Source organism: Oncorhynchus mykiss, chromosome 1 (genome assembly GCF_057628025.1).
Source record: "Oncorhynchus mykiss isolate SJ-2025 chromosome 1, ASM5762802v1, whole genome shotgun sequence".
Classification (NCBI taxonomy): domain Eukaryota; kingdom Metazoa; phylum Chordata; class Actinopteri; order Salmoniformes; family Salmonidae; genus Oncorhynchus; species Oncorhynchus mykiss.
Window position 1 is genome coordinate 78,147,424 of NC_143022.1, and position 22,290 is coordinate 78,169,713.

At 43.6% G+C, this 22,290-nt stretch overlaps 1 protein-coding gene across 2 annotated transcripts in view; it reads left to right on the plus strand.

Annotated features, from left to right (window-relative positions):
- The window catches only part of LOC110529328 (disintegrin and metalloproteinase domain-containing protein 12), a 145,548-nt gene that overhangs the window by 91,093 nt on the left and 32,165 nt on the right, over nt 1-22,290 (plus strand). For both annotated transcript variants that reach the window (XM_021611461.3, XM_021611468.3), the window contains exons 5-11: nt 9,185-9,261; nt 11,113-11,302; nt 12,550-12,615; nt 14,174-14,245; nt 14,539-14,708; nt 14,915-14,999; nt 17,952-18,100. In XM_021611461.3, the coding sequence (XP_021467136.2) occupies nt 9,185-9,261; nt 11,113-11,302; nt 12,550-12,615; nt 14,174-14,245; nt 14,539-14,708; nt 14,915-14,999; nt 17,952-18,100 (809 nt within the window). The remainder of the gene's footprint in view (nt 1-9,184; nt 9,262-11,112; nt 11,303-12,549; nt 12,616-14,173; nt 14,246-14,538; nt 14,709-14,914; nt 15,000-17,951; nt 18,101-22,290) is intronic.

Genomic DNA, 22,290 nt, shown 5'->3' on the forward strand with positions numbered 1-22,290 from the left:
TCCCAGAAAGAGGGCCAATTATCTACAAATCTTTTGGGAAGGGCAGAAAACAGTTTTCAACCAGCGATTGAGTTGTGAGACTCTGCTGTAGAGCTCATCACTCCCCCTAACGGGGAGGGGGCCAGAGACAATTACTCGATGCAGACACATCTTTCTAGCTGATTTACATGCTGAAGCTATGTTGCGCTAAGTGACCTCTGACTGTTTCATGCTAACATTGTTGGTGCCTACATGGATAACACTTGCCAGTTTTATCTTTAGCCAGCACCATCTTCAGATTAGCCTTAACGTCGGTATCCCTGCCCCCTGGTAAACAGTGTATGATCGCTGGATGATTCGTTTTAAGTCTAATACTGCGGGTAATGGAGATGCCAATGACTAGGGTTTTTAATTTGTCAGAGATAATGGTGGGAAGCTTTGGCGTCTCCGTAACAGGAGGAGTAGAGACCAGAGAAGGCTCTGCCTCAGACTCGCTGCTTAATGGAGAAAACCGGTTGAAAGTTTCTGTCAGCTGAAAGAGCGACACCGGTTGAGCATTCCTACAGCATTTCCCTCCAGAAGCCATGAGAAAGTTGTCCGGCTGCGGGGACTGTGCGAGGGGATTTGTACTAACGTTACTATCTGTACTTACTGGTGGCACAGACGCTGTTTCATCCTTTCCTACACTGAAATTACCCTTGCCTAACGATTGCGTCTGAAGCTGGGCTTGCAGCTCAGCTATCCTCGCCGTAAGGCGATCGTTCCCCAGTATATTATGAGTACAGCGACTGCAATTAGGAGGCATCATGTTAATGTTACTACTTAGCTTCGGCTGGTGGAGGTCCTGTAGAACCATGTCCAGATAAAGCGTCCGGAGTGAAAAAGTTGAATGAAAAAAAGTTGAGTGAGGGAAAAACTAAAAATATAAACGGCAATTAAAAAGTAAAAACCGTAAAGTTGTCAAGTAGCAAAGTAAGGTTGGCAACAAAACGCACAGCAACACGTAAACAAGTCTACAAGTTCGGTTCCATTTCAATGCAGCCGATGACCTAATTTAAATTGAATTACATCATGTCTTAGACATATAGATGAAGAATGTATTCTCTTAAGGATACTCTGCCAAGTTTCGTCTGAAAGTTGTCCCCTAAATCCTCTTTCCATTGGTTCTTAAGAGAGTTCAGGGAATCCAGATTGTGCGAGTTTATACAAGGGTTCACTTTAAAACTATAATCTAGAATGGAGGTAGGTGGGCATTATGCTCTCAATCTCACACAAATTATCAAGGAACCTACCAGGTAGAACCCCAAATCTGTAAACATGGGCGCCCTCATAGACATCATCCTGACCAACTTGCCCTCTAAGTACACCTCTGCTGTTTTCAACAAGGATCTCAGCCATCACTGCCTCATTGTCTGAGTCCACTGTCAAACGCTCCCTAAAACACTTCTGCGAGCAGGCCTTTCTAATCGACCTGGCCTGGGTATCCTGGAAGGATATTGACCTCCTCCCGTCAGGCATCCTCCCTGGTTGTTCTTCAGAAGTGCCTTCCTCACCATCTTAAATAAGCATGCCCCTTTCAAAAACAATTGAACTATGAACAGATATAGCCCTTGGTTCACTCCAGACTTGACTGCCCTTGACCAGCACAAAACCATGCGCACTGCACTAGCTTTGAATAGTCCCTGCGACATGCAACTTTTCAGGGAAGTCAGGAACCAAAATACACAGTCAGTTTGGAAAGCTTTTTCAAACAGCTTTTTCAAACAGAAATTTGCATCCTGCAGCACTAACTCCAAAAAGTTTTGGAACACTATAGAGCACCTCCTCCTAGCTGCCCACTGCACTCTTGCTTGGAACCACTGTCACCACCGATAAATCCACGATAATCGAGAATTTCTATAACCAGTTCTCTACAGCTGGCCACGCTTTCCACCTGGCTACCCCAACCCCAGCAAACAGCTCTGCACCCCCCGCAGCTACTGGCCCAAGCACCCCCCCCCCCCCCCTGCTTTTCCTTCACCCAAATCCAGACAGCTGATATCCTGAAAGAGCTGCCATTGTCGCAGCCCCAATTACTAGTCTGTTCAACCTCTCTTTCGTATCGTCTGAGATTCCTAAAGATTGGAAAGCTGCCGCGATCATCCCCCTCTTCAAAGGGGGAGACACTCTAGGCCCAAACTGTTACAGACCTATATCCATTCTGCCCTGCCTTTCTAAAGTCTTCGAAAGCCAAGTGAACAAACAGATCATCGACCATCTCGAATCCCACCGTACCATCTCTGCTATGCAATCCGGTTTCCGAGCTGGTCACAAGTGCACCTCAGCCATGCTCGACCTGGCCAAGACTTTTGACTCTGTCAATCACCGTATTCTTATCAGCAGACTCAACAACCTTGGTTTCTGTAATGACTGCCTCGCCTGGTTCACTAACTACTTCTCAGATAGAGTTCAGTGTGTCAAATCGGAGGGCCTGTTTTCTGGACCTCTGGCAGTCTCTATGAGGGTGCCACAGGGTTCAATTCTCGGGACGACTCTTTTCTCTATATATATCAATGATGTTGCTCTTGCAGCAGGTGATTCTTTGATCCACCTCTACACATACGACACCATTCTGTATACATCTGGCCCTTCTTTGGATACTGTGTTGATAAACCTCCAAACGAGCTTCCATGCCATACAACACTCCTTCCGTGGCCTCCAACTGCTCTTAAACGCTAGTAAAACTAAATGCATGCTCTTCAACTGATCGCTGCCCACACCTGCCTGCCCGCCTAGCATCACTACTCTGGACGGTTCTGACTTAGAATATGTGGACAACTATAAATACCTAGGTGTCTGGCTAGACTGTAAACTCTCCTTTCAGACTCACATTAAGCATCTCAAATCCAAAGTTAAATCTAGAATCAAATTCCTATTTCGCAACAAAGCCTCCTTCACTCATGCTGCCAAACATACCCTCGTAGTACACTCCAAGCTCGTCATCAAGCTCGAGACCCTGGGTCTCGACCCCGCCCTGTGCAACTGGGTACTGGACTTCCTGACGGGCCGCCCCCAGGTGGTGAGGGTAGGCAACAACATCTCCTCCCCGCTGATCCTCAACACTGGGGCCCCACAAGGGTGCGTTCTGAGCCCTCTCCTGTACTCCCTGTTCACCCACGACTGCGTGGCCACGCACGCCTCCAACTCAATCATCAAGTTTGCGGACGACACAACAGTGGTAGGCTTGATTACCAACAACGACGAGACGGCCTACAGGGAGGAGGTGAGGGCCCTTGGAGTGTGGTGTCAGGAAAATAACCTCACACTCAACGTCAACAAAACTAAGGAGATGATTGTGGACTTCAGGAAACAGCAGAGGGAACACCCCCCTATCCACATCGATGGAACAGTAGTGGAGAGGGTAGCAAGTTTTAAGTTCCTCGGCATACACATCACAGACAAACTGAATTGGTCCACTCACACAGACAGCATTGTGAAGAAGGCGCAGCAGCGCCTCTTCAACCTCAGGAGGCTGAAGAAATTTGGCTTGTCACCAAAAGCACTCACAAACTTCTACAGATGCACAATCGAGAGCATCCTGGCGGGCTGTATCACCGCCTGGTACGGCAACTGCTCCGCCCTCAACCGTAAGGCTCTCCAGAGGGTGGTGAGGTCTGCACAACGCATCACCGGGGGCAAACTACCTGCCCTCCAGGACACCTACACCACCCGATGTCACAGGAAGGCCATAAAGATCATCAAGGACATCAACCACCCGAGCCACTGCCTGTTCACCCCGCTATCATCCAGAAGGCGAGGTCAGTACAGGTGCATCAAAGCTGGGACCGAGAGACTGAAAAACAGCTTCTATCTCAAGGCCATCAGACTGTTAAACAGCCACCACTAACATTGAGTGGCTGCTGCCAACACACTGACACTGACTCAACTCCAGCCACTTTAATAATGGGAATTGATGGGAAATGATGTAAATATATCACTAGCCACTTTAAACAATGCTACCTTATATAATGTTACTTACCCTACATTATTCATCTCATATGCATACGTATATACTGTACTCTATATCATCGACTGTGTCCTTATGTAATACATGTATCACTAGCCACTTTAAACTATGCCACTTTGTTTACATACTCATCTCATTTGTACATACTGTACTCGATACCATCTACTGTATCTTGCCTATGCTGCTCTGTACCATCACTCATTCATATATCCTTATGTACATATTCTTTATCCCCTCACACTGTGTACAAGACAGTAGTTTTGGAATTGTTAGTTAGATTACTTGTTGGTTATTAATGCAATGTCGGAACTAGAAGCACAAGCATTTCGCTACACTCGCATTAACATCTGCTAACCATGTGTATGTGACAAATAAAATTTGATTTGATTTGATTTGATTTGAAAAAAACTGACTATCCTGCCGAACCTTGACTTTGGGCGATGTCATTTATACAATAGCCTCCAACACTACTTGGATGCAGTCTATCACAGTGCCATCCGTTTTGTCACCAAAGCCCAATATACTACCCACCATTGCGACCTGTGTGCTCTCGTTGGCTGGTCCTCGCTACATATTCGTCGCCAAACCCACTGGCTCCAGGTCATCTATACGTCTTTGCTTGGTATAGCTCTGCCTTATCTCAGCTCACTGGTCACCATAGCAACACCCACCCGTAGCACGCGCTCCAGCAAGTATATTTCACTGGCCATCCCCAAAGCCAACACCTTCTTTGGCTGCCTTTCCTTCCAGTTCTCTGCTGCCAATGACTGGAATGAATTGCAAAAATCCCTGAAGTTGGAGACATATACCTCCCTCACTAACTTCAAGCATCGGCTGTCAGAGCAGCTTACCGCTCGCTGCAACTGTACACAGCCCATCTGTAAATTGCCCATCCGCCCAACTACCTACCTCATCCCATATTTGTTTTTTAGTTTTTTTCTGCTCTTTTGCACACCAGTATTTAGACCAGTATTTATACTTGCATATCCTCTTCTGCACATCTATCACTCCAGTGTTAATTGCTAAATTGTAATTACTTCGACACTGTGGCCTATTTATTGCCTTACTTCATTTGCACACACTGTATACAGATTTTCTATTGTGTTATTGACTCGTTTATCCCATGTGTAACTCTGTGTTGTTGTTTTTGTCGCACTGCTTGGCTTTATCTTGGCCAGGTCGCAGTTGTAATTGAGAACTTGTTCTCAACTGGCCTACCTGGTTAAATAAAGGTGAAATAAAATAAAGAATAAATGATGGGACGTGACTAGAGTATGAAGATACAAAGAAATGGGATCTAGGAATATTGAACTTTTGAACTAACTGCTCAAAAGATGCAAAATCTGTATCAATGTACATGTTCGGTGAGGAGATCCCTTTTCCAGACTAGACATGAAACGGCGGTATAATAATGGAGAGAATGTATTGTTTGTTAATAATACTTCCAAATTGTTTGAGAGTATAAAATAGATAATCCAACTCCGCCCAATTGATAACAATATCTCTGGAGTGTCAGATGAAGAGGGAATAAAAAGCATATTATAAAGACTACTGATGTTGAAAAAAGAATGACCATTTTTAATGAAACCAGTTTGATCTGTCGAGATAATGGAGGGAAACTCTGACTCAAAATGGCAGGCAATCATTTTAGAAAGTATCTCTACATTACGATTCAGTAAAGAAATGGGCCTATATGAACCACACTCAACAGTGTTTTCTTCCTTTTTCAGAATAAGTGAAATTGTTGAGGGTAAAGAGTTTGAGGAGAATAATTACTCAAATTTGGAAAGCAAGAGAGGAGAGAGTTGATCTGAGATTTTTTGGGGGAATTTGCTCTGAAATCCGTCAGGTCCAGGGGATTTACCACACTGCATAGATTTAATTGCCAACACAATCTCTTCTACGGAGAGCTGTTCTTCTAAATCAGCAGCTATCTCAGGTTCAACTGTAGGAATATCTAAGTTCTCAAAAAAAGTGTTGAGTAAGGTAGCATTGCCAGCGGATTCCAAAGTGTATAATTGTGAGTAAAAGTTATGAAAGCATGAATTGACCTCTAAATGATCAATACATGTGTTACCCAGCTTGTCAGTTATCTCAGCTATGGTTTGATTTGCGGTTCTCTGACGCAGCTGGTGTGCTTGCATTTTCCCTGATTTCTCTCCATGTTTATCATTTTGGTATCGAGATTTACTAATTCGATTTTGAGCTTGTCGAGTTGAAAGAACATCAAATTCTGAAGTGTCAAACATTGTTTTAGTAAAGAGTGTGAATATGCCATATCCAAATCCAATATTTTATTTGTAAGTTCCCCTAGGTGTGGAATGTTGCACTTCGTTAATCTTGCGATGTACGTAATAATTTGGCCCCTTAGATTGGGAATCAATGAAGACCTTACTGCTGTAGGCGACAGTCCAGGGGTTAGATTAAGATCGAGAAATAGTTCAATTTGAGATGTTATAAAAGCAACAAAGGTTTCTTCTGATAGCAGTAGTGATTTAAGCCGCCAGGGGCAATAATTAGGTTGTTTATTTGGTATAAGTAGTTTCATAGTGAGCGGAGAATGATCCAAAATTATTAAAGCTTGGTAATCACACTCGCGATAAGTGGCAGAAATCTATTGTCTAGGAAAAAGTACTCTATACGTGAGACGGTCTTATGAATTGGTGAGAAAAATATTACTTCCTAGCTGTGGGATTGTGGAAACACAACACATCAAATATGCCATATGTCTTAAGAAATAGCTGAATTGTAGATACTGTCTTTGATGAAGATGATACCTTAGGAGAGCTATGATCCAGATTGGGCTGCAGTACACAATTCATATCACTACCTAGTATTAGGTGGTGTGTGTCCATATTTGGTAATCGAGAAAATACATTTGTGAAGAATGAACTGTTATCCCAATTTGGTGCATAAATGTTAGCCAAGATAACAGGTGTGATATACAGTCTTCCTACTGCTATAATGAAACGGCCTGCTGAGTCTGCCTCTGCACTTGACATTGCGAACGGTATGTTTTTATTAATTAAAATGGCTGCTCCTCTAGTTTTAAACGAGAGTGGTCGAAAGTGCAGAGATGTGTCTCCTGAAGAAAGGCCATATCTACTTTAAGGTGATTTAAATGAGAAAGAAACCTTTTACATTTCACTGGGTGTTTTAAAGATTTATCATTCCAGCTAGCAAAAATGACCGAGCAACCAGATGTCCCTCTCATGACATTAGGCTTAGCCATGTAAAGTCAGGTGGGAAAAGGATAGATGCCAGATTACAATAACAACTAATCCATTACATTTTTTCCAAAAATAGCAAAGAAAAACCCAACATTTGAAGAAGAATTAAAAAACATAAAAAACAATACTCTGAAGTCTGGTATAGAAAAGTAAACCCACCCTGGTCACCTTGGCCACCTAATAGAACAAGGTAATCGCTAATCCACACACAAAGATATACACACATGATGTGCTTGTAGTGGGGAATACTAAACCTATTGAGAAGAGAGCCCTGCTGAAATAATGAAGGATTTAGAAGAAGTTGCGCATAATAAATAAATAAGAATGACTTATTTACAACCCAAAACTAGGCTGTTTTAAAAGAAAGTATAAAACATTTTATAAATGACATCTTACAGCAAATAGACATGAGCAGCTTCATGGTAATAACATGTTAAAACAAAAGGACATTTGACTCACCAGAACTAAGGCACTAACATTACCTAATAATAACAATATCAACTGATACCACTGGCAACGCTATACAGTATCTACAAAAGAGAGACTGAGTCTGCAGTGGTAGAAACATTCATCCATTACCCTAATCGCCAAATAGGTAAACATTCAGTAATTTGCTTCATCTGACCTTGGTAGAATATTCGTCTTTACAAAGACCATCGCCTTATGGGGTCTTTGAACTCTTTCTCTGTGCTGTTGTATGTTATACGGAGCCAGGCAGGAAAAGGGAAAAGCTACACCAAACCTAACGTTGGTCCGTTCACAGAGCAGACTCTTGACATTGTTGAAGCGGCACGGTCACAAGCAACGCTGGGGGCATAGTCTGAGAAGATAGAGATGGATGCTCCGTTGCATCAAAGTGGGCCTAATTCTCTGGCACGCCGAAAAATATCAATACAATCCTGAAAGTAGTGTAGTTTAGCCACAATGACGCAAGGTTTTCCGACAGGCTTTCTTGCTTGAGAGCCCCGATGTGAGCAGTCTACAAGGATGTATTTATCCAATTTCAGGGCTTCCTTCAATAACTTTGAGACCGATGAAGTAGAACTTGAGCCCTGGTCCTCAGCTACCTCCATGATCCTGAAATTGGATCTTCGCATATAACCTTGTAGATGTATAAATTGTTCCTTAACGCTAGCCACATCAGTTTCGAGCTTCTCATCGCGTCTGTAGCATAGTCGTGTCGTCCGAGCATGTTGACAAGCCTTGTTCCATGTCGGAGACAGTTTTCTTAACTGTATCCAGTTCAGTACGAACCATTGCTGTATGCTTTGTGAGCTCATTCTTGACTGCTTGTAATTTCGACTTAATAAAATGAAAGTCCTCACTGAGCGCCTCCTTGAGTTCCGACTTGAGTATAGATGGAGAAGCAAGAATCTCGGCCTTCAAATCCATTTGTTGAAGCACACAAGCTCCTCGTCTTGGGCCTAGTGTTTTCTCGTTCGTCAGTGACTCCGATGAAACATAAACTTTTGCAGGTTATGCGGCATTTACACATTAAAACACAAATGAAAGTTGAACAGAGTAAAGCAAGTCATTCAATGGCTGTGTTTCCTAGTTCTTTTTGGGTCAAAGTAAAAAAAAATATATTAACAAAAAATGCAATTTCAGCATGAGCTCGGAAAAACATGACCTACTCCATGTCTTGATCACTAGCGCCCCCTATTATCTATAGTTCTAAGATTTCAATACAGATGTAGGATCTTAATTTGAGCCAGTTTGCTACAGCAGGAAAATGAACCTGCCGCAAAAGGAAATGTGAATTATTAAGTGGATTATAATTAATGGGCATTTTCATTTGTGCAAATCAAGTCAAATTTCAAATTGGAAATGACAAACATTTCATTCATATCAAAATGGTTGCTGTCAAAAAGTGTTTGAATTCAAATGGATTTACCCTATACTATAGCATAGTGAAGAACGTCCTGACACAGTTCAAATCTGATTTGAGTGCCATGGTGGTGTTTTTTAGAAGAACTGCTACTACCATGGAGAAGTGGAGGGCCACGCTAACTCTGACGTCACTCTCAGCACCTGCTCTGGCCTCCGGTAAGTAACACTTCACTCTATAAGATCCCAGCAGCCTCAGTCAGACATGCTGTGTAACTGGCCCTTAAAGCTCTGTCAACAATCAGGTATGAGTGTCCACTTACCCAAGAGTATAGGAGTCCACCAGAGGATATAAGCGATCCCTAGACAGAGAAAATGGACTTGGTCTGGGCCACCCAGTGATTATTTTTATAACATTTTTTATTTAACCTTTATTTATCTAAGCAAGTCAGTTAAGAACAAATTATTATTTACAATGATGGCCTACGTGTCTGTCCTCTCCTCTGGGCATGTGTCTGTGCCTAATAGCCACCTGGAAGTAATAAAGCTGCCTGCCTGACTGAGTGGTAACAGCAACAGAAAGCCTGCTGATGTACGCTCATCTCCTGTTTAATTACCCCAAAACTACAGATGCATTATGTGACGAGAAAACGTTTAATATGCCATTATCCTTTTAACAACACAATAAAAGCTAATGACTAGGAACATTTAGCGGTAATACACCTGAACTAGAAGTATTGCTGTGGCTGAAGAGTCCACCCCAATGGAGTTTTACTGGTAATGCTTTCTTTTTTCAAATCTTGTACCTCATGACAAAATCCTTGAGGCAGACAGATGTTTGACGAGCAATATGTGGCTTGGCTTTGATGCCAAAACAAATTGTTTCAGAGTTTTGGTTGGCCTAAGAACACATTTCGGGCAGTTGAATCTACTGTAGGTCAGTGGGTCCATTTACATTGACTGAGTTATTGCACTAAGAGCCATTAGTTCAGTCCCTCAAAAAAGCTCAAATCTAAATAATCCAGCCGCAAGAAAGGAAATAAAGATTTTTCCAGTTGAGTTGTTAGGCTGTGTATTAATCCAAAGGAAAGGTAGTACAGAGGGAAAAAAACAAATGTATCAGTAAGCCTTAGAAATAACCTTTCAACTATAAACAGTTTCCTAGTTACAAAAATTTCTGCCCACAAATGCAGTCAATAATCAAGATGGCTTCCCCCTTCCTGACACACTCACACCAGGGTTACGTTCAGTATGACAGAACAGGGTGCAATGTTAAACTCAACGGAAACGGTACTGTACTGAACGACCAGTGGGAAAAAGCTGTGATTATTGTGGCTCTTAGGGCAGTTACCATAAATATAGTTTGCTGCATGAGTTTTGAGATTTCAGATGGTCACACCCATATTGATTCGGCCACAACTCGCCACACCCACCAAACAGGAGCAAATCTACCTCAAAGGCTGTTGAAGAACGGTGCACACCGTTTTGAGGAAATGTGTCGTTCAATACAAACTGTCACACAACGTAGAAAATGTTGAAGCGAGCTGAACACACCCTAGGAAGTGACTATGTGTGTGGCTAGGGAGTGACTGGGGCAGAGCCCACAGCCTTTACACATCTCAAGGAACCAAGGAACATTGTGGGTTATACCATATTCATTCAAAACCGGTAAGATGTTTTTTTTATGTGTAAAACCATGTTCATGTAGTAATTGTGTAAAAGGTCCAGAAAATTGACCCACCCGCACTCCTCACAGCCAGGAAAGTAAACATGTGGAATTGAGAAATGATTTGGGTTTTAAAACACACCATCTGCAATGTATTTGCCCTCCTGAAACTAGGCCTGATATGTGATTCATGCCAGACTTTTGGGTTTTATTTGCTAACACCAGATTAAAGAACCACATCCTTATCATAGAGAAATACCTTAATCATTGACTTGTTTTCCACATAGCTCATGATCATTTTGTATTATAGAATCAGGTCACATACTGCCCTGTCCACACTGCCAATGCATTATGCCAGATCTGTTGAACAGCATTACTGTACCTTGTCTTCCCTTCTCTTCCAGGGGTTTCATCTCACTTGAAAATAAGACCTTCATCCTTGAACCATCGTTGTACCAGGACAATAATAAACACATCATCTACCGAGGGGAAAACCTCAACCTGACCCCCGGAACCTGTGGTCATGGCTTCAACATGTCCTCTGTTACCCCTGACAACCATCTGAGAAGCCCTTTCAGAACATTCAGTACCAGGGTAAGGCTCGTCATCAACTTCAGCAGCATCTGAGTTTTTCATCCGACCATTCAGATAACCTCCCTCAAATACCACTTTAGTAATATTGTAGGATTCCATTAATAACAACACTGTTCGTGATGAAGCTCCCAGGAAGAATCATTAGATGTAGAAGTGTTGAAAAGGCAGAGCTTGATAATGGATTGATGTTTTAGTTGGTCTGGAACGTGGGCTAAAGGACGTGTGACGTTGTCGTCCAGATAGCTTTCTGATACCAGCTGTACACAGGGTTCTGGGTTTGATAACAGAGTGAACAGGAGGCCATCTTTCATGAACGGGGGAATCAACATGCCACCATTTGAAACAGGTTGATATTATTTTTGTTTTGTAATGGGAAGCCTTAGGGAGATGTTACATGTTCATTTGTAAACTAATGCTTGCCTTTATAGCTATTGCATTAGAGGTAGGATCAAACATACTTTTGTTGGTAAAACATAGCTTTTTGGGGCACTAGGATCGATTAAATACAATGACAGCAATGTTACGCTGTGGCTGTGATTGTCTGATCAGGAACCAGGGCTTAAACTGGATTGGTTTTGTACCTGGATTGGAGGTCAGACCAGCACATGAACCATGGTAGAGATCCAACCTTGGCCTTACTCTCTCCCTCTCACCCTGGCTCCAGAGTCCTATATCAGGGCCAGGGCAGGAGCGTGGGCTCTGCTCCCCACACCAGTCACCACGTAGCAGGTAAACAGGTCCATCTGCCACTACCACAGTACCTGCATCCACCCTTAATCCTGGTCCTCCCTTTTCCCTCAGAAACAATAACCAAGACACTCACTGACACAGTGAATCAGCAGCTTTCAATGCTAATGCTTTAAAATCTCTCTATGAAAAACACAGGAGTACTAAAATAGGATATAGATATTTCATAGAAAAGCGTCTGCTGTCTGTGTGACTCAGCAGATGAATAATAGGCTTTTTTTGTGAAGCTTTCACCACCGGTGTGTAGGCGGTTAATGCGAAGTTGAAATCAAAGGTGATGCCGTGACAGAAGCCTTTTGAAAGATTAATAAGCAATGTTTTTGAAGTAGCTTTAACATAAAGAACCCACTGTGGACTCACAGGAAGTTGTGCGTAAGTGTGCGTTGTTTACAGTGCTCAAAAAAGACCATGAAGGATCTTGAGAAGGGTGGTTAAATTTAGAATCCCATGTCCCCCCCCCCCCCCCCCTCTCTCCCTCTCTCCCTCTTTCTGCATCACAGAACAAGAGGCATGCTCAGAAAACTACCAAATATGTAGAGCTGGTCATCGTTGCAGACAACAGAGAGGTAATGTATCTATAATGTATTTATAATGCATGTATAAAAGTCCTGTCATCAGCCCTCATGATTACCATGCCTATGTGGTTTGCCCATTCACAATGGCTAGAGATGGGCATGAGGATGTAAGCCACACAGACTTTGCTGCAGAAAATAGGCGAGACTAAGAACGCAAGAACAAATCCACCTTGGTAACGGCAGAATTAGGTCAGTGTGCTGCTGCAATCAGTGTGGTCGTCGGTGGCAGCCGTATTCCACAGGAAGTGCTGAATGATTCCCCAGTGGACTAGACAGGAAACAGGAAACGGTGTGGATGCAGAAGAAGGAGAGAAAGGCTCGCACTGGGATTTCCCTTGGCTGCCCCTAGCTGATGCTGTTGACCTGAACTTGAAGAGAGGAGGAGAGAACCCATTTGCTTCTTCAGCTCTATAAGGGGCAGGTTGGATGGTTCGGTTAAGTAGGCTTACACTTAGGACACTCAAGCAGGTGGATGCACAGTGGGATGAAAAAGGAGAGTCTGTCTCAACATTGATTGCATCCGACGCCTCTTACATGCTATTTCTGCCAGTGCACATGCTCCCCGTTGACTTGCCAATTGTTTCTTTCCCACTGTGAGATCAGCCCAGATCCAGATTGATCGCAGCTTGACAACCTGTCCGACGTGTTATGCCTTCTCTCTCAGACAGGTTGAAGATACAGGGTATCTGGAACTTATGGGCCCTTACTGCATAGAAGTAGTATTATACTGTACTAGCTTGTGTAAAGGAGAAAATATACATGATGAGAAAAACTGAGAACAAATAGTTTCCAAAAATACTTTGTTGAAAAAATATAAATGAACTTACTTGTGCCAAAAAATAAAAATAGCTAAATAGCCTTGACTTGGGGCCTAAGGCCAGAGACCTCAAACACAGGGTAAAATGCCCATTAACTACTCACATTACTCACATATCTGAGTATTTGGCAGAGTTTTAGTAACAGCATGTGACCTCGACAAGCAGAAGATCTGCTTGCCTTGTACAATTGAATGGTAATACACTTGAATGGCAATACTATTGCACAGTTGACATTACAATGGCTAACACTTAACTCTAAGGTATAATTAGCACACACATTAGCGTTTACGATAAACTTTCAAAACACTCCTTAAATGGGAGATTCCCCTTAAACGATGTCCTTTGAGGATCCCAGTTCACAAAGAAGGGGGTGAGTAGAACAGGTTGGCAGTAAATTATATGATAACCAGACTCTGGAGCGTTTGTGTTCTTATGAAGCTAACATAAAGAATACTATAATAATGATTATATGATATAAAAATAACAATGATCATAGCAATAGTCATGTTGGAAAAGTTGGTGTACCAAAACAATCAGTCCGTTTGTGTGGAAAGAAATGGAGGTAAATGTCTCGACGTGGCGGTGTCTCACGGTCACACTTGTTCAAATGATATTGAACCCAGTTTTCAGTACTGTATATTATGGGCATTATCTTATGCACTCATCCGCTATTCTTGTCCTTCTTTGCTTCCTAACGTCTAATAATGTTAACCTGGTGGTTGTGTGTTCAGTTTCAGAAACAGGGGAAGGACGTTGAGAGGGTGAAGCAGAGACTGGCAGAGATAGCCAATTACGTGGACAAGGTAAAACCTCCACCTCCCAATGCACAGCAGAGATCCATCTTATGTTTAAAATAGAAATACCTCTGGCAGTAAAGATTAATGCCACATCAGGCTAATATATTACTGTCAGTGTCTCACAACTGATTTTAGTCTATCTAAAATTGTATTTTACAGCTATCGATAGATCGCTAGTATGAGGGTCCCAAGCAAGTCATCCATACTACATGTTTATGTAAATCTGTCCAAAAATACATTGTTGGACAGATTTACATATGCATCCTTCTACTCACTGGCCTTCTCCTCCTCCTCCTCAGTTCTATAGGGTCCTGAACATCCGTGTGGCCCTAGTGGGCCTGGAGGTGTGGAGCGACGCTGATAAGTGTCCTGTCACTCAGGACCCCTTCAACACCCTGCATGAGTTCCTAGACTGGAGGAAAGTCAAACTACTGCCTACAAAATCACACGACAACGCTCAGCTCATCAGGTGGAGATCCTACAGTACACATGAACGCATAATCACACACATGAAGCACACACTCAGACAAAGAGACACACGCAAGTTCTACCTCCCATACAGTACAATTCCCTTGTTTGTGATTTGGGATACGAATAGGCTATGATTGGATTATTCGTATGTATTTAATCCCTGAAGTCACCATCTATACCTCTCCTCGATCCCCTTCCCCCCAGTGGGGTGTACTTCCAGGGTACCACCATTGGCATGGCCCCCATCATGAGCATGTGTACAGTGGAGCAGTCTGGAGGCATCGTCATGGTAAGTATGAGCTGAACCTTGGTGTTCCTCCTCTATTCAGTCTGATGCTATCAACTGCATTGATATTGTTCAGAGCTCAGCTTATCGCTATCCAGAGGCACCGTGTAAAGAAAATGTGTTCACCGTTCATTGTTTGGTGGAGGGTCGGAGGAAATGATGTAAACACCAGGATATTCACACCCATGTACACACAGATGCAATCACGCGCACACACACACACACATACACACACACACACACACACACACACACACACACACACACACACACATACACATACACATACACATACACATACACATACACATACACATACACACACACACACACACACACACACACACACACACACACACACACACACACACACACACACACACACCCACACACACATACACATACACATACACATACACATACACATACACACACACACACCATCCAAGGTCATTTGAAATAATTGAACCAACCAGTCCAGTTATAAATGTAGGCCGATGTGGGTTTGAGGTAAGTCACAGAGCTTAAACAAGACGCATTCAAATGTTTATGAGGGCTGATACATTATTTGTGCCAGGACATACAATAGGTCAAAATAGAATGCCCTTTACTCACTACCACGCACTACCCACACAGTTAAGTTCAATGAGCAAAGTGAGCTGTGTTTCCATCCCCGCTGTATCACCTGATACCATTTTCCCCATGTGGGCCAGCCCTCTAGCAATTCAAGTTCTAGCCAATAAAGCTTCAGCCCCTCTCCATTTGAGTGACAGTTAGCAAGATGTACACACAGCAGAGCGAGAGAGAGCAATAACGTGATGCATATATCTGCACATTAATGATGTAGTACGCAACTTTTGTCTCGCGAGCGCTACTTTCACAACTACTGGACAAAAAGTATACAAAAGTACCAGAAAATCTCTTTAATAGATATATTTTTCTTCTGGCCAGGGTTGGCTGGATATTTCCAGATGTTTGTTCTTCCGATTACTCACACATGGCGAAGGCTTGGAGCAGGATTACAGAACCATGTATGGAGTTATAGGGCCAAACCTCTTCATATTCCACCATATGTTATAATTAACTCCAACCCTCTTTATTTACTCCACATGTAGGTTGAATTTCACAGTTTGTACTTCACTGGGTTTTTAAACAAATGTTTGGTTGTTAAAGAATACAAAATACAATCATCTTGTTTTGGGAGATAAAATATCCCCCTGTATGTCTGGAAACGATATCAGAAAGACCGTAAAACCCTTTCATGACCAAACTAACCCTATCGTGTTGTCCCCATCGCAGCTAGCCTAGAAGGCTCTGACTGACTTCGACTACGTCAATTCCCTCTCATTGATTCTACAATTACAGTGCTTGTGACGGGGGCACTCAGCCGTGATGCGTTCAGTATGTTCCGCACCATTCAGTGACATCCATGAGACCTCTCATAAACATGACAGGGCTGTGAGAGACATAGTGTTCTTCCTCTAAAACCCCAGGAAACTGGTCCCGCCATGCGGCTCCGTAATCAGGGCCCTCCTTTTTAAAGAGGAAAGGAATGCGTTTCTCATGGCCAATAATCAAGGCCTCTGTACACACCACCTGAAATCAGACTAGTTGTGGGGCTATCTAGAGACATAGGGACCTATGGCTGATTCATATGCCTACTTTGTGTGCCTCGTTACGTCACGTTGGATGACAGCGTCCACATACATGTAGGGGAAACATTATATGACTGAGACAAGTCTTTCTGTCTCCAGTTTCCCCTATTAAATTCAGAGCTTGGTGTGTGTGTGTGTGTGTGTGTGTGTGTGTGTGTGTGTGTGTGTGTGTGTGTGTGTGTGTGTGTGTGTGTGTGTGTGTGTGTGTGTGTGTGTGTGTGTCTATACATCATTTATGGCTTAGTGGCTGTGGTTCACCTGGTGTGGCTTAATAAAGACACACACGCACATAGTGGGTAAAGTTCCATGGGGAGGGACCTTCATAATTTATACCGCCATTGTGTGTGCTGCTGTACACTTACCTTCACTTCTAGTGTTCCCTCACTTTCTTCTCTTTGTGTCTCAGTGTCTTTGCCACTCTTTTTTTCAGTCTCATTCCATTCTCACTCTGCACTCATCTCTGCATTTCTCTGTCTGATACGTTTGTCCAATTTCTCCTGGGTTTCCTCACTCTGCCCTTCTCCCTATCTCTCTACACCCCCTCCCCTCACTCTGCCCTTCTCCCTATTTCTCTACACCCCCTCCCCTCACACTGCCCTTCTCCCTATTGCTCTACACCCCCTCCCCTCACTCTGCCCTTCTCCCTATCTCTCTACACCCCCTCCCTCTGCCCTTCTCCCTATCTCTCTACACCCCCTCCCCTCCCTCTGTCCTTCTCCCTATCTCACTACACCCCCTCCCCTCCCTCTGCCCTGTCTCCTTCTGAAGGACAGTGGTCTAGCTTATCGGTGCACTAAAATGTCATAATGCAGCAGGTTTATATTGCTCCCCAGCATCTGTCCCCACCGGCAGTAGTGTGTGATTGGGGTTGGTTGGGGCTGGTGAGGGAACAGCAGACAGCCTCCGATGAGCTCCCATCCTCCATGTGCAGAATCTCTAATGACATGTGGATCAGTGGCACCTAATGGAACCACTGTGAGCCTGTAGAGTCAAGCGAACTAAGATGGATGTGTAGATGTGTAGTGAACTGTATTACTGTACCTTGTAGCTGTTTACTCTATGCAACAACCATTATCTTCCAAACAGTCGATGAATATCCGCCGAGCTCAATGAACTAAATATTGTGCTTCTACTTAGCTATTCCTGCTAGACATGACACAAAGCAGTCATTATACAATAGTTACTAATTGTATGGTTTTCAGAAAGATTCACAGAACAAAGTACAGAAATGTGTTTTCTCAGTTGTGTTTTTTCTCCATTTCGTTTTTTCGACAGAATATGAATGTGTTTTTTTCTGTAGGATCATTCGGATAATCCCCTGGGCGCGGCTGTGACTTTAGCACATGAGCTGGGGCACAACTTTGGCATGAACCACGACACTCCAGAGCGGGGGTGTGGCTGCAGGATGACAGTGGACCGCGGGGGCTGTATCATGACCCCCTCCACTGGGTGAGTGATGCCAATGGTCCAGTCCATTCATATTAATGGATTATAAAAACTGTGTATAAAAATGTGCTATAAAAACTGGATGGTAGGTCAGCTATACCAATTCCAGTCAATTTCAGTTTGTCTGTACTGGCTCGAATTGAAATGGTTACATCAACCTTGTAATTTTCATTTTCCGTCTAAACTCTGATAGTCCCTTTTGTCTCATCAATGTGTAGCAGTTTAACTTAGCCTTTAACTCCCAAATCAGCCGTATACTTTACCAGCATGCAAATGAAGTCCCATTCATTCCCCAACTTTTCTGAATAAATTAGCTACTTTTTTGAACCTTGTGTTAACAGACCATATAGACAAGATGAATCACCTGCCGGCTTATACAGGGTTATCTCATGTAAACACTAGCTCCCTGTGTGTGTCATTGTTAATGTGTGGATGGTCATGCATCTTGCTGAGGGCTGGGACCAACCTCCCAGCCTGAAGACAGAGAGGCTGCTCACAGATTCTCTCCCCGTTCCCAGCCTGGAATCTCGTGATAATGCAGCTGCCGCGAGTGATGGACCATGTGACTGTTCCTTAGTAAACAGTAGTCAGATAAGGTGTACCCTGCGCGTATTATGAGATTTCACCCTTGATCTGATGGCAATTTGTTTTATCTGATGAGTGGACTTGCAGACGGATGGATGTGTTTGGGATGTATTTTACAGCCTTGTGAGAGAGGGAAAGAGGAGGGAAAAGAGGAAACTATAGGCCAGGTAGATAGACAGACGGGTGCCCAAGCAGTGGAGTCTGTTATTGCCATCAGAATTGGAAATGTAGAAATTCAGCTGCTTCCTGAGCAGTACATCCGAGGGGGGCTTAGTTAAAGGACGCGTCGCTGCCTCCTGTTCGGAACTGTGCCGCTGAGGATCATGGGTAGGATCTGAGGGTTGTGGGCGGCAGTCGGACGCAGCTGATTCACAGCCTGTTTGACGACGGCCCCTCTTGTCTCTGGGCTTGCTGTGTTTTCACTGGACCAGGCTCTCACCGTTGTCATTGGAGCCAGGCCATGAAAAACACAGTAACACAATTCTCAATGATGTGCTCATAAAACAACATAGCGACCCACTGGGAGGAAACCGCACAGGGCTTGCGAGGGCATCCTTCGAAAATGCCAGCAGGTCTTTGAATAAGCGAAAGACATTATCCGCCCTTCGAGTGTCAGCCAGAGAAAATAATACGACCTTTTACCTAAAAAATAGGCCAGCCGAAAACTGTGTGCACCAGTTGGCATTGAGCTCATTCAGTTATCCTCATGCAACATTAATTGAAAAAAATTGGGTAACACTTTATTTGGATAATCCATCTGTAGATGCTCTACAGACTATCAGTAACATTTCAACTAACCCTAACCTTAACCCTTATCCTAACCCTAAACGTACCTCTTCCCTAGCCCTAACCCAAACCCTTATCCTAACCCTAAAGGTATCTCTTCCCTAGCCCTAACCCAAACCCTTATCCTAACCCTAAAGGTATCTCTTCCCTAGCCCTAACCCAAACCCTTATCCTAACCCTAAACATACCTCTTCCCAAGCCCTAACCCAAACCCTATTCTAACCCTAATTGTAACCTTAGCAAGCAGAACAAAGTGTGACCGAAAATGATCCATTAAGGCATGAAATGAATGCATAAGCATCCTTCACCACTATTAGAGTATGCAGGACCTTAATAAGTACATGCAAAATAATCTAGTTTCTTTGAAGTTAGTTTTGGGAGACGGCTATTTCATATGTTAACACAACATGTGCTTTGATTGATACACTTTGTGCAAGATAGGTCAGATAAAGCAATACTGTACTACCCTGTCTTTTTCTGAGGGAAGACATTGTTTCTCTCTGTATGTTCTACTCGAGAACCTCAGGGTTAAACCCCAGTCAGAATAGAACTCAGACAATGCCCTATTTCAACAGTATCAGGGACCAATGGGAACAATCCTTCATCGTCCTCAGTTCACTTCAGCTGAAAGGCCACTGAGCACACACGAGACAAGGAATAAGGCATAGCAACTGACATTCTGTCTTAGTGTGTATACTGAATATACACACTGTGTGTCTGCATGTCTGTGTGTGCGTGTCTGTGCGTGTGTGCGTGTGTGTGCACACATCATACACCAATAAACACACAGTACATCAGCTGGATATGCAATGCCTTATTTCAGCCAGTCAAACACATCCTCCTCCGGGCTGAATTTACAGTGGCTTGTTGACAAAACCAGTCATTTCAGCAATCCAATCCGAAACTAATTTCCTCCTCACCGTTTTATGCCTTCTTTACCCACAGTGCACTCTGTCTCTATCTATCCCTCAGTCCTGATGCATTCTCAGAATGTGAGGAGCAGGCAGACAGTGAACCCTGTGTAGCTGCCTGGGTGTTGTGTCGGGGACATTCTTTAGTCAGACTTGCTAATGGAGCGAAGGACAGGCTGCATCTAAATGACGTGATTATCACTGACGCTGCCAGCTGTAATGAGGAACAGGGCTCAGAGTGAGATCCACAGAGGAGGTTTTTACCAGGCTAGACAAACACTGAGGGAACTGTGCCTTTTTTATTTACAGTGTTTTATTTGTTATAGTAGAACAGTGCGAGAGATAGGAGGAAGAGAGAGAGAGACAGAGATGTGGTGGGCTTGCTTAGTGGGGATATAAAGTTAGGGGTGTTGTTTGAATACAGCACCTACAGTAGATCCCAAAGAGAGACAGAGATGTGGTGGGCTTGCTTAGTGGGGATATAAAGTTAGGGGTGTTGTTTGAATACAGCACCTACAGTAGATCCCAAAGAGAGACAGAGATGTGGTGGGCTTGCTTAGTGTGGATATAAAGTTAGGGGTGTTGTTTGAATACAGCACCTACAGTAGATCCCAAAGAGAGATGTGGTGGGCTTGCTTAGTGGGGATATAAAGTTAGGGGTGTTGTTTGAATACAGCACCTACAGTAGATCCCAAAGAGAGATGTGTTGACTTGCCTCCAGATTTGAAGTACGACAATACTTAGAGCAAGAGCTGAGAAAGCCACAGGGATGGTGTTTGATGTGGGGGCTTAAAAGTGGATAAGAGCATCGGACAAGTAACCGAAAGGTCGCTGGTTCAAATCCCTGAGCCGACTAGCTGAAAGGCACTTAACCCTAATTGCTCCTGTAAGTCGCTCTGGATAAGAGCATCTGCTAAATGACTCAAATGTAAAATGTAAATGTGGGTACTTGTCATGCTAGTGGATTGTGTCATTTGTGGCAGCTAGTGGTAGTCCCAGTTATGTGGCTGTATCATGTGTAATTTAGAAGAGCCCAGACCCACAGCAGGGTGTAAAACTGGGCTGCACACTCATGGTGAACCTCTGGAGAGGGGGAAAATTACTACCAGTGTCAAGGTAGGATGGAAATTGAGGGAACATTACTAATTATGGGGTTGGTTGACTGAGTTGAGCGCCAACATGCGTCCGTGCATCTGTGTCTGTGAGTAACAGTATACTTTTATGTTGTGGAGAATCTAGAGAAAGTTGGTGGTTGATGAGCAGATGTTTTGGGTAATGCCCTGGGCTGGATTCGAGGGGTACACAGTTCCCTTAACTGTCTGAGTGGACCAGTGCCAACACTACAGCATAGTTCCACATCTGCTTAAAGGTTAGACTGGTCTCACCAACATAGTTAGTTTTGGAGCAAGGTTTCGAGGCACAGATGGCTGTTCTAGTCTCCTGTGTAAAGAGACCCAAAGACAGCATGGTGTTTCACTCCCACAGAGGAAAACATCCCGTTCTAGTACCTCCATTGTCAACAGACATCCATGCCCCCTATCCGCCGTGGCATTTACTCAGCCACTGAACCCAGTGGCTCCTTGTTTGACTTGATCAGACTAACAACAGTCTTCTGGGCCCACTGATGTAGGCTAGATTCAGAGAAGCGCTACTGTTAGTCACCAGCGGTAACAGCCCCAACTCTGCCTCAGTACAATGTTGCCATATCAGTGTGACTGTGATACCTCTGCATTTGTGACATGAGCACAGATGCAGATGGTCCCAAAATCCTCTATGTCAGAAGTCAACGGAGACTTACTAGGCCTTGTTGTTGTTGCTGCAGAGGAGGAGACATGTTACATTGGCAACCTGAAAATGACTGCAGATTGTTCTTCCCCCCTTTACTTTCAAAGCATTCCAAGAAAAAAATGG